The sequence below is a fragment of the Dermacentor andersoni genome, chromosome 6 (genome assembly GCF_023375885.2).
Source record: "Dermacentor andersoni chromosome 6, qqDerAnde1_hic_scaffold, whole genome shotgun sequence".
In the NCBI taxonomy this organism is placed as follows: domain Eukaryota; kingdom Metazoa; phylum Arthropoda; class Arachnida; order Ixodida; family Ixodidae; genus Dermacentor; species Dermacentor andersoni.
Genome location: NC_092819.1, coordinates 69,867,551 through 69,880,083, shown reverse-complemented (window position 1 = coordinate 69,880,083; position 12,533 = coordinate 69,867,551). Strand labels below are relative to the sequence as shown.

General features: G+C 44.7%; 1 protein-coding gene across 1 annotated transcript in view; it reads left to right on the top strand.

Annotated features, from left to right (window-relative positions):
- The window catches only part of LOC126522948 (derlin-1-like), a 30,074-nt gene that overhangs the window by 9,080 nt on the left and 8,461 nt on the right, over window positions 1-12,533 (top strand). Inside the window, exons 3-4 of the mRNA XM_072288937.1 lie at window positions 1,269-1,411; window positions 8,994-9,089. Coding sequence (XP_072145038.1) covers window positions 1,269-1,411; window positions 8,994-9,089 — 239 coding nt within the window. The remainder of the gene's footprint in view (window positions 1-1,268; window positions 1,412-8,993; window positions 9,090-12,533) is intronic.

Here is a 12,533-nt window from a genome sequence, read left to right as displayed (position 1 = left end):
GAACCTGTTGCATTTTTCATTAAGTTTAGCATTTTACCTAAACGGAAACTTGCTAAGTCATAAGGTACTCATCACCATGTCTCGCCTTATAAATCATGGATTGTGGATGTCCAGTTTTACTGATAATAGTCCTGTGAGTACGGTGACTGCAGGCTAGAACTTTAGGCAGAACGCGTATCTTATTTACGTGTTTATCGTTCCTATTTAAAGTATAAGCACAATCTATGGCTCTAGAAACATTTTAGTGACATTTTATTGTGCCTATAAGTATTCGATTTCCAGAGCCTAAAAATACACTTTTCCGTGCTCTGTCCTAGCCTCGTTTTGTTTTAATGTGATAACCCACTGGAGAACTAGGCTTAAGACAATCCATTATCACCACAAACACTTCGCCGGTGTAAATTCTGTTAACAGTTCATTAGACTAGAGCATCGCTGTGAGAATTACTCTAACTGCGCTACGACAGGATACATTCCAGAGTGACCTAGCTTACTTGTGCACCCACTTCACGCTTTTAGCAGACGTCATGAAGAAACTTGAATGCTCGGGATGAACCCATACACAGGATGCGAGGCTTATTTTGGACGTTCTGGAAGGGTTCGCCACTATCTCCAATGAACCGGTTGCTGAGTTACATCGAAACTTCAATCTGCCTAGTAGAAAATTTGGCGCTTTCGCTACCGAAAGGACTCAGAGGTTCCGAGTAGCTAACATTCTACATTTATATCTGGCATTGAATCATCGAACGTTTCGAACGGCAAATATGCGCCATTAACTTCGGTGGATCTTAAGCGTTCATTTTCTACACACGAAACGATACTCAGTAAAAGAAAGTAACCGATGTAAGTTCCTTCATTACGTGTTTTGCGTTCTTTAGGAAATCATAATTTATCCTCCGATGCATAGCGGGAGTACATAATAATTGATCCTACACATGACGGAAGTATAGTATATTATAAATAATAATAATAATATTAATAATAATAATTTTAATAATAATAATTGTAACAACACTGTTACACTTGGTCGTGCTTGTAATGAAAATATAGCGCCAGCAAAGAATAAGGTACAAATTAATACTCGCTTTTTGATAAGGCTGAAGCTAGTTACAACAATTACCTGGTCAATAGCTATTTGTAAGAATAAATGAAACGCTGGCTATATAAGTTTTCATCTCAGCACCCTCGTTAATGATGCCTGAGCTCTCCCTAGTTTACATATTGCTACAGCGCATGCCTCCTGCTTTCCTTTTTTTTCTTTTTTTCCAGGTCACTTTGATGGGAACCCGGCGCATTACCTCTTCATGCTACTTTTCAACTGGATCTGCATAGTTGTATCCTTATATGTTGGCAGTTGGCTGAGTTCAGCCTCTCGGACGAGAGTAATAAACGAGTGCCGTCATCCGAGAAGAGCACAATTACTGCAGTGAACTTCTGTATTGTAGTTTGTTGGCACATATTTTTTACTATTTAAGCAATGCAAAAACGGTACAGGGATTGGACAGGCCGCAGTGTGGACTACCAGAAAAAAAAGATGTGCAACAGCAGCGTGTAAAAAAGCATGGAAAAGCGTGTATACCAGAATATGTACTGGCTGTCGTGTGTAAAGGTATCCACGCATATACAACTATTTTATCTAAACCGCGGGCTCATTCACGTTCACATTTCCCAAATAGGTAAAATTGTGCACTGCATGCGTTCATTGTAACGGTTAGTTGCAACGCTCAATTTTCTCTTCTATCAAGGGAAAATAGAAGTATGCGTCATCTGCAGCGTTGCTATGCGTTTGGAAAAGCTTTCATCGGTGTACTCGGTGAAACATAAGAATTCAATAAGAGCTCTACCCAGAAAAACGCAATGCACCTCCCCATCAGCTTTAAAGAGAGCCGAGCCAGCTGGAGCCCGCTCAGGGCTTAATGACCTTGCTCTGCTAGTGTTAATGCTAGGCTAACTGGAAAATGAAAGCGCGTTGCTTTAATGTAAAATATTACCTTTGGCTGAGCACTAGTCATGGTGTAGCATCACCCGCAAAATTTACCCAGAGTTTTCAGGTTTATTTCTAAGACCAGTGACACAAAGGCAGATCTGAACGAAGAAAACAACCGTTTTGAACACGCGATACCGTTTGACGTCAGAGAAATAAGTGAGCCCAATTGGCGGACGCAAATCTTTTCAAATAATTTAAAACAGAGAACGTAAAAACGTGAACTGCGCAAGACCGAGACGTTCGATCGCGCTACAGCATTCATAAACTATGTTAAAAGAACGCGAGCATTTAATGTACCGTTGTAGTTCAATAATATACCAGAACTTTCGAACGTATCGTCTTTCCGAAAAACAAAAGATTTTGTACACTGCATGGTTCTGACAAACGACGGGGCATAATCAGAGAAACCGATGTAACGGGAGTTTTTCAAATGATGTTTCGCTAACTGTTCTATAAAATAGATTAGAAGATCGTGTTTTTTTTATTTGTCTTGAATGACTCATTTTTTCCAAACATTTGACTAGTGTATATGATGAACTAGAGGGTTGTGTTGTACATATAACATTTTGTCTGCTTAAATATGTAATTACTACTGCTTGTACAGGAACATTTAGAAACGAGTCAAGCGACGGAGAAAAATAGAAAGGGAAGAATGGAGAAAAAGTAATATTGTGCTTTTACTGTGCCATGCTCAGGGAAAGTATACAGTGGTCCGCATAAAAGCACCGATGTTTTCGTGGACTTCAGGTTACATGTTAGTGGCATATAGAGAAATTAAGATATTGCATTGCACTTATTTTCCCTATTGTCTCCTGTGTTTGTAAAACACAAAACTACGTCATTCAGGCCAGCGCACTGTCCACACCAGCTCAAAAATATCATTGCTTTGGCGGGCTGACAAGATATTCTATTTATATATATTATGTTCTAATAAATAGAGAGACAGAAAGAAAGATGGATCAAATTGTGTTTGAGTTGAACAGCCTAAATATAGCCTTTTATTCATTGGTTGTCACAGAATATAGGGACACGTAAAATAATTATATCGTTACGCAGAATAGCTTTGGTCACTCACTGCTAATGCATGGCCATCTTATTTTGAAAGTGCAAATATACCCCCCTGAATATTTTACCCCTTTTCAAATTCTATTGTCACGCCAAGACACAGACAGCAAACTACGGGAAAACTTTCGAGATATTTAGCAAGATTTATTTATGTTTGTTGACTTTTAACCACTTGTCTTTATGGAATCATTTGCAGCCTTTCAGAGTTGATTGGTTATCTATGTAGCATTTGTGCCATATCTAAGCTCAAAACAGGGAAAACAACCTGCGAATGGACGTGAAACTAGCATCAATAGCCTTTCTTTTGGCACTGAGCGGCCTTAGTTGCTGTGGTGCAAATAAATTCTAATTACGCTCATAAACTAACCAGCCCTGTGCAACGCCCTGAACGTCCTTTTTGTGGAACGCAAGTTCTTACATCTTTTTGAATTCACCTTCTCGCAAGAGGAATGGGATACACAATCAATGTGATACACACACAATCTGCACCTCCCCGAATAGGAGGTGCAGATTGTGTACCGCATGATACAATACTAAAGTCAGCTGAGATGATTGATACGAAGCTGCTCATATATCTAGCACTTGAGAGGATTCGCACTGCGAGTCCTTTAAATGTTTGCATACAGCTATTGATACAAGCATAGCATCTACAATATGCATTGCCTGCAAAGCAATAAAACAAAGTTGCAATGTGTTTCAGGGCAGACATTATTTATCGGTCACGTATTAGCGTGCGTTTGAGGTGGAACCATGGAGAACACATTTCCGAAAGGTATTCAGCATGGTGGGCTAGCCGCATTAACCCAGCGTCTCCGTGGTGGCATCAACAAAATGCGAAGCTGGGTCACGCTTTGTTGATGTCGAATTCTGCCCAAGCCAGATTACAGTGCCGATGCCAGTAGGGTATCAAGAAATATGAAGAAAGCAAACAGCTCGGACCATGACTTCCCAAACAGCACAGCACGCTGCGTAGCAGTGTGATTGGTCTCAGAGGCCATTCACGGACCGCGACCTCTTGATTTACGCGCCTTTCTCTTTTAACCGATCATGGCGAAAAGCGGAATGTTTTATAGTACAACATGTTACAATGTGTTCATTTCCTGATTAGAAGGCCAACACAAAGGCCGCAAAGACATTTTGTAAAATATAAACAACTGTGTCGCGAATAGTTTGTGCAAGAGCCTCCCGCGTGGTTCGGAACATTTCGGGCGGGTGGATTTAGCTGCACTGCGCAACGTTTATTTCACGCCAAAACATTATTATGCTCAAGATGTCAACAAAATTCGTGGGGCGTCAACGCAGACTGACGCCCATGTTGAAAATTCGTCGGAAACATGGAGCTTCTGGTTCGGCCTTTAGTGTTTGAGGCGTGACAGTTCTTTTGAATGTTAGTGGAAGCGCCATGTTAGTGACGTGTGTGTTCTACTTGTACATTTGACAAACAGAGCTCAGTAGTTCGGTGGAGTGGTGCACGCAGTAATGCTCAGGACAGGGTCTACAAAGCGCTATCATAATTAATTAAAACGCGATAAGTGATGAGAACGTCTGCACACTTAAAAAAAGTTTCTGCCTTTCGAGACTGATTTTGTCTCCAAACAATAACCATCCTCTCTCTTATGTGCCTTCCCTTCTGTTAGCGCCTCACGCCCGGTATTCCAGGTTGTGGACACGCTCGTTATCAGCATGACATAGCATTCTTGACAGGAAACTAGTAAGCGGAAATTTTTTAGGACAGCAAACGCAAGCAAGACAGATGACGAATATTGGTCTAGGGAAAGATACCCCCAAAGGAAGTATACTTATTTTAGAATGTACAACAATTTATTACATCGGAGTGCGACTGCTTCTGAGCATGGCTAAACGGAAATGTACGCTTGTGATAGCTGAACCAGGTTACTTTTAGAAATAGAGGTCAAATTGGAACTATAGCAATGCATTCTAGTCATGTTGAAACGATCGCAATTGAATTTGTGCTGATTGCAGATTAAAAATTGCAGTTTATTTTTATATGCGTGTATATTTTACCTTCTATTTTTTAATGCTTGAGCTATATCTATTGTATCCTGTTAAACTTTGTTTTGCTATAATTCTGAATTATTGTTGTAATAATTATCCGATCTCATGTTTGATATCTTATGTATACTATTAAATGTCACTGCTTTGCTGCCGTTTTGTAGGAAGTGGGAGCTAGTCAAGCTGCTTTTGTGCAGCTTTTGCTCCCGCCATCCTTTATGTACAGCACATGATAATAAAGATTCACTTCAATTCAATATAAAGTCCCAGTGTCAGTGTGCGCTCGACCTTTCTTTGCAACGCGCGCATGCCGCTTAAATTGAGCGTGTGCGCTGTTCCCTTGTTGAGATGCCGCGCTGGCACTCAGTGCAACTGAGAGGAAATGTCGATGTCACTGCCTGGAGTGTTTCTATGATCGCTATCGCAATACGGGCAATTCTGGGTGTACGGGCAAAAAAAAAAATACAACAAAATAACCCATATGATTATGAGGAACGCCGTAGCGCGGAGCTCCGAAATAATTTTGTCCACCTGAGAATCTCTAACGTGCACCTCAACCCAATTACACGGGCGGTTGCGCCATGTTTATGTGGGCGGGTCGGGCTACGTCTTGCTTCACGCCATATCACGACAGCTGAATGCAAAGACGAAAGCAAGCGCCGATACCAGCTGGTGAAACTGCTTTGAAACTGGCGGCTTTGGTGAGTCGGTTTTGAAACTGGCTCACATAATGATGAACATATCTATATAACTCGTAAATATCGAAGTACAAGGCGTTTGCAGCACATGCGCGCTTCATCGTTTCTCTAGCTTTACCGCAGCAAGCAAATGATTCTTCTTCTTACTTATATCTCGCTTTTTAAGTACGTACTTGGCAGAAAAGAAACTTGGGTATTTGAGAAAATAGCCTCCAGCATGCACTTTGCCCCTCGTACACCTTGGCCGTCATTTCCAAATCAGTAAAAGATCATGAAGCAGCGCAGCAGCGTTCTTTTCTCGCCTCATCCAAGCTGAGGCAACAGTACAAGAGCGCCCAAAAGCCTCTCAGACGACGCATGAATAGGATAGATGGATGGATGCTATGAGCGTACCCTTTGGAATGGGGGGGGTGGGTTGCACCACCAAGCTCTTGCTACTATACTGGCTAGGGCCCTAGCTATGTTAAAGAAAAAAACGAAAAAAACCCGATGAATTCCCATAACCAAACTTTTCTTTCGCAAGTCTCCGTTGTTTGTCGTTTCCCTACTTTTCTTTCACCAATCTTCCAATCGCGGCTCACTAATCCCTACTGCGGACATGTTTACCTTCCTCCTGCTCTCGCTGAGCCCAAGGGCTTCAAGGAGGACAGAGATGCCTAAATCAACCGCTGGGCAGATATCTTCACATTCTAATAAAACACGCTCCATCATTTCCCTAGCTTTACCGCAGCAAGCACATGCTTTTTCTTCCTTCTTATATCTCGCTTTACAAGTGCGTGTTCTACGGAATCCCCGATCTCGCTTAGAAAAGTAACGAGCTTCCCTTTGAGTTTTCATAAATTGTTTCTTTCCTGATTTTGTTTTTTGCTCTTAAGTAGTTACTCATAGCAGGTTTCTTTTCCATTGCCGCCACTCATGAGATTATTTCAGCCTCTCTGACATTCCGCTTGATGTTTTTTGTTGCCATGTTGCCCACCATACAGGTCGCATACATGCTGGTAAGCTTCCTAGATATTTTCCTCCACTGTGAATCAATGTTTTCCCTGTACAAATACCTGAAAGCTCTCCCAGCCCATTTATCGTTTTCCATATTCCTCAGTCGCTGTTCATAATCAATTTTACTGTGAGCTTCTCTCACTTCAAAGCTTGTCCAGCCCATATAACCCTGCACAGCTTCATTTGTAGTCTTCCCGTGAGCGCCAAATGCGGGGCGTCCCACTGACCTTTGGTTGCCATCGAGTCCTGATTGTACCACTGATTTCAAGTAAACAACCGCATTTCCGAATGTAAGTCTTGAAACCATTACACCCTTCCACATATTCCGGAGCACCTCGTACCTATTGTACCCCCATAGCGCTCTGTGTTTCCCAATGGTTGTGATCGGGATCCATCGGTTGCGAGCGTGGCGGCGCGGAGAAGAAGCCAGCCACGCTCACCCCTGAAATTAGCGCTCTCTCCGTGCGATTGGGACAGCCGGACGAAAACCAGCCGGCGCGCGCAAATCTCGGAGGACATGAGCTACCATTACAAGTTGTCCACATGATCGCACGTCGAGCCTCACGCGTATATACGAGATGCTTCTGCGAGGCTATAAGGACAGGAGATAATCACGCAACTGGAGGCACGTTGCCGTTATTGGTTGCTTTCTGGTTATACTCTTCACTGGAACTATGCGGAAGCTGTCACACCTTTCAGAAATATCTTAACCAAAGATGTTCTAGGACACATCTACGTTGTAGCCGGCCTCAACAGTTGTCCCTCGTTAGGCCGCAGTCTGCGAGGCCTGCAAGTGTCTACAAAGCTGAGTTGACGCCCCACATACGGTCTTCGTAGACATAGTGGAGCAGAAGGAAATGCAAGCTTTATAAAAGTAGCTTATTTCTGTGGGCTTCCATAATTGAGACAAATGCCCTTAGCTTTAGGAATCACTGCAGGATTACTGGTGGTAAAAGTCCATTCATGAACCATTTGAAGAAGGCGTCATCAAGGGTGCGATCTTGTACGCGTTCCAAAATCGAACGGAGGCGGTCAGTTCCTTACGTCACGAAATAGGCGGCCCGTTCCGTTGCGTTCGTCCGACAGCAGACAACACGGAATGTTTGAAAGCAGATATCACGTCACAATTGACGTCATGGCGTTCGTCACGGTTCAAATTGACGAATCGTATGCGGCTCGGTGGAACGGACCGCCCCCGTTCTATTTTGGAACGCGTACAAGATCGCGCCACAAATTTACGGGGCCTGAGTTTAACGACTTCCTAAGCTTTGCATCTGCTGTTTAGGCTCTGCGTAGTACTTCCGTTTCTCCTTCAATATAGTTTATTTTGTTTGACATTACTGCGTGCAACACGGCCGGGATTGTCTTCGTGATGTAATTGCGGAGCCAGCGCATCCACGCGTAAGAAATGGCAACAAAAAGCTGAACATTAAAATGCGCTGATTTACTGTCTCGGGTGGCTTGCGCGGTGCAGCCATATGCCTTCCGTCGGCTCACCGACACAATGACGCATCGTGGTTCATTCTGTTCGCTAAAACCGAACTGAGCAGGGCACCTTGTCGTTATGAGCGAGTGGCTCTCTCACTGACTTCTCGCGAAACTTTTTGGATGCTGATGAACTTTTCGTAGTAACTGAAAATTTGATTTAGATGGGAACGTTAGGCGTGGGCTCGAGTTAAATAGCATTGCTTTTTTTGCAAGTACCAGTTGATTCATAGTGGAGGGTTCACAAATTTGCCGCCATCCTAGAAGGTCACTTGGTGCAGCGCCTTATGTAATGCGCTATATTGTAAAATGCGTGGAAGACCTTGACTTCTGAATTCAGATTGTCGCCCTCCTATCAGACCTGCTTGTAAGTGCATTGCGTTATGTATGTCTCTGTGTGTTTTGGAGCTTTTCATCGACGGTACAAAACTGAGAAAAATCCACGTAGTGGGAAGTAGGATAAAAACAATAATGGGAAAGAGGGAGCAAAAATACGTTGCTGCAGACAACCATGGTCATTCACCAATATTTAAGAGGGGGACATGAAGCTAGCTGCATTCAGGCACAGGATATCACAGAAAGTTTAAGGCCAGCTACCCATTCATGTTGCTTTCCTGTTTCACAAGGTTCCAGTAATCGCAAATTGGTGGGAATTAACAGAACTTTAAATGTGTTTTGCACCGTATCACTTGGACAGCCTGTCGCCGAGAACTTTTGTTCTCAAGTTGTCTCACCGTCGCTGCTCGACAGCTCCTCATGGACCCCATGGTGCTGAGTGTCCTTTACGTCTGGTGTCAGCTCCACGAGAACGTCATCGTCAACTTCTGGTTTGGCACTCAATTCAGGGTGAGTGCATAGGATCACATTACATTTCAAAGTAGGCAAAAAACGAAATTATTTGCTTTGCAAAGCTGAAACTGCTTTGCAAGTGCCTATGTACGCGAACCCGCAAAAAATCAGCGACATTATGCTTATACTTAGTAGACATAATGCTTGGAAAACTGGCCGCTTTTTATACGAAGTGTCTGTCGACTGCAAGGGTCCCAGAAAACTTGAGGAATGCAAACATTATACTTATCCAGAAAAAGGGAGACGTTAAACAATCGAAAAATTATAGACCAATTAGCTTACTCACAGTATTGTATAAAATATTTACCAAAATATTCTCCAATAGAATAAGGGCAATACTGGACTTTAGTCAACCAAGGGAACAAGCTGGCTTCAGGAAGGGATATTCTGCAATGGATCACATCCATGTAATTAATCAGGTTATCGAGAAATCCGCCGAGTATTATAAGCCTCTCGATATGGCTTTCATAGATTACGAAAAGGCGTTTGATTCAGCAGAGATACAACAGTCATAGCGGCATTACGTAATCAAGGAGTACAGAACGCTGGGAGCTTACCGTTATCATTGAAAAGGAAGGTGTACAATCAGTGCATTTTAGCAGTGCTGACATATGGAGCTGAGACTTGGAAACTGACAGAGAAGCTTGAGAACAAGTTAAGAACCGCGCAGAAAGCGATGGAACGAAGATTGCTAGGCATAACGTTAAGAGACAGAAAGAGAGCGGTTTGGATCGGAGAGCAAACGGGCATAGGCGATATTCTACTTGACATCAAGAGAAAAAGATGGAGCTGGGCAGGTCATGTAATGCGCTGGTTAGACAACCGTTGGACTATTAGGGTTACAGAATGGGTACCACGAAAAGGGAAACACAATTCAGGACGACAGAAGACTAGGGGGAGCGATGAAATTAGGAAATTCGCGGGCGCTAGTTGGAATCGGTTGGCGCAGAACAGGGGTAATTGGAGATCGCAGGGAGAGGCCTACGTCCTGCAGTGAACGTAAAACAGGCTGATGAGGATGATAGTACTTATATCGCTGGCAACACAGGTCATGAACCTGATAATAGAGGAAGTGTTCGGCATCACTTGCTAAAACACCGGAATTTTTTACTTTCGTACGTTCACATAGAGCCAGCACACTTATTCTCAATCCCCGTCACCATTTGACTGTACAGCTTGGGCAGGGGCTGGGGGTTTGCAAAAAGGCAACTGAAGAAAATGCCTAGACGAGGGAACGCTGGCAGCACGCGTCCAATAATAATAGGCCGATCACTATCATGGCCATTCGCTCCGCCATTCCTCGCAGCGCATACAAAAGCAAGGCTGCCACCTACAGGTGCTGCATGCTCTGGTCTATATCACTAAATGTATGGAAATTGAGCTTTTAAGAAAATGGTCTACCAGTATAAATTGTTGTAATGTTGCTGTCTGGTATCCTATATCAGCAATAGCAGACTGATTTGGGCGCACGCACGCAATGACTTTACAGCTGAAAGGAAAGCTTGCCCATGTAGGGGTCGTCCAATTTTTGACGGGCGCACATCTGACCAAAGGGCAAGGGGAGTACAGACGCAAATAACCACTCCTCTTCTCTTTTCCTTTGTCTTCTTTTATTATATGACCATTCCGCCGCCTTGTATGTTAAATGCACAATTCTTGCATTTTGAACGCGTTAACAAGAGACAGAGAGAGAGAAAAAAAAAGACACGCTACTTTGTAAAGAGGGGAGTGCACACGCAATAGACTTTTCCTTGAATTTTCGATCCGACTATTCCACTAATTTGAACGGTACGTTGAGCATTTGTACATTTTGGGCGCATCATCCAAGGAAACGCGAGCCAGTGACGCCGCCCGCCGCTATCGCCAAACGGCGCCAGGTTAAATAAATGCGTGCATTGCCGCTGTCAAAAATGGACACGAAACACATGCCAGCGATTGAGATCAGCGTGAGCTAATAAGAGTGCTTTGTTCCACATGTGGCAGCAGCATTGAATCGCGATTCCAGTTTTTTACTCTCGTTGCTTGCTTTTTTTTCCTTTGAGATTAACACACCGAAATGTAGAGCCATAGCTATCTGAACCTCTGATCTCTGCTGTTTACGACATTGCCAAGCTCATGGCGTTGCGACAACGGAGAGTCGCGTCATCTGCGGTGCCATGGAACCTCCCACAGGCCGAATTTTCATTCGATTTTTGTCGCGAGCACACTAGAGAACTGCGATTTCTTTCAACGTTTACTTGAAGTTTTTTTATATTTTCGTGCGTGATCAAATCTTTTTACCTAGTCGACCATTCTGCCTGTCCAGTCGCCCCTCAAGGGGTGGGTGGGCACCGGCACCAGGGGCGATGCGCGGCATTTCCTCCGATGCTCACTGTAGGGAGAACCGTGTATTGAAAAAAAGGAAAATAATGATTGTAAGCTTAACTTTCCGGCGTGCCGTGGTGTGCTCGTAGTGCAGTAACACCTGCTTCACCTCCGCCGCGGGTCGGCCCGGTATTGCGCAATCTTCGGTACCCACCCACCTCTTGGGGACTGCTTAAAGCCTGTTTCATCTCCGCCACGGGTCGGCTCGGCATTGCGCTATCTTCGGGATCGGCCCATGTATGGGGAATGCTTAACGCCTGTTACACCTCCGCCGCGGGTCGGCCCGGCATTGCGCCAGCTTCAGTTCGACCCATTTATGGGGAGTGCATAACGCCTGTTTCACCTCCGCCGCGGGTGGGCCGGTATTGCGCAATCTTCGGTACCCACCCACCTCTTGGGGACTGCTTAAAGCCTGTTTCATCTCCGCCACGGGTCGGCTCGGCATTGCGCTATCTTCGGGATCGGCCCATGTATGGGGAATGCTTAACGCCTGTTACACCTCCGCCGCGGGTCGGCCCGGCATTGCGCCAGCTTCAGTTCGACCCATTTATGGGGAGTGCATAACGCCTGTTTCACCTCCGCCGCGGGTGGGCCGGTATTGCGCTATCTTCGGGATCAGCCCACTTATGGGGAGTGCCTAACGCTTATTTCACCTCCACCGTGTGTGGGCCGGTATTGCGCCATTTTCAGTATCGGTCCAAGTATGGGAAGTGCTTAACGCCTGTTTCGCCTCCGCCGAGGGTCGGGCCGGTATTGCACTAACTTCGGGATCGGTCCTCCTATGGGGAGTGCTTAACGCCTGTTTCACCTCCGCCACGTGTTGGCCCGGCATTGCGCTATATTCGGTATTGGTCCACTTATGGAGAGTGCTTAACGCCTGTTTCCTCTCCGCCGCGGGTCGGGCAGTTATTGCACCATCTTCGGGATCGGCCCACTTATGGGCAGTGCTTAACACCTGCTTCAGCTCCGTCACGGGTCGGGTCGGTATTGCACTAGCTTCAGGATCGGTCCACTTATGTGCTTAATGCCTGTTTCCTCTCCGCCGCGGGTCGGGCAGTTATTGCACTATCTTCGGGA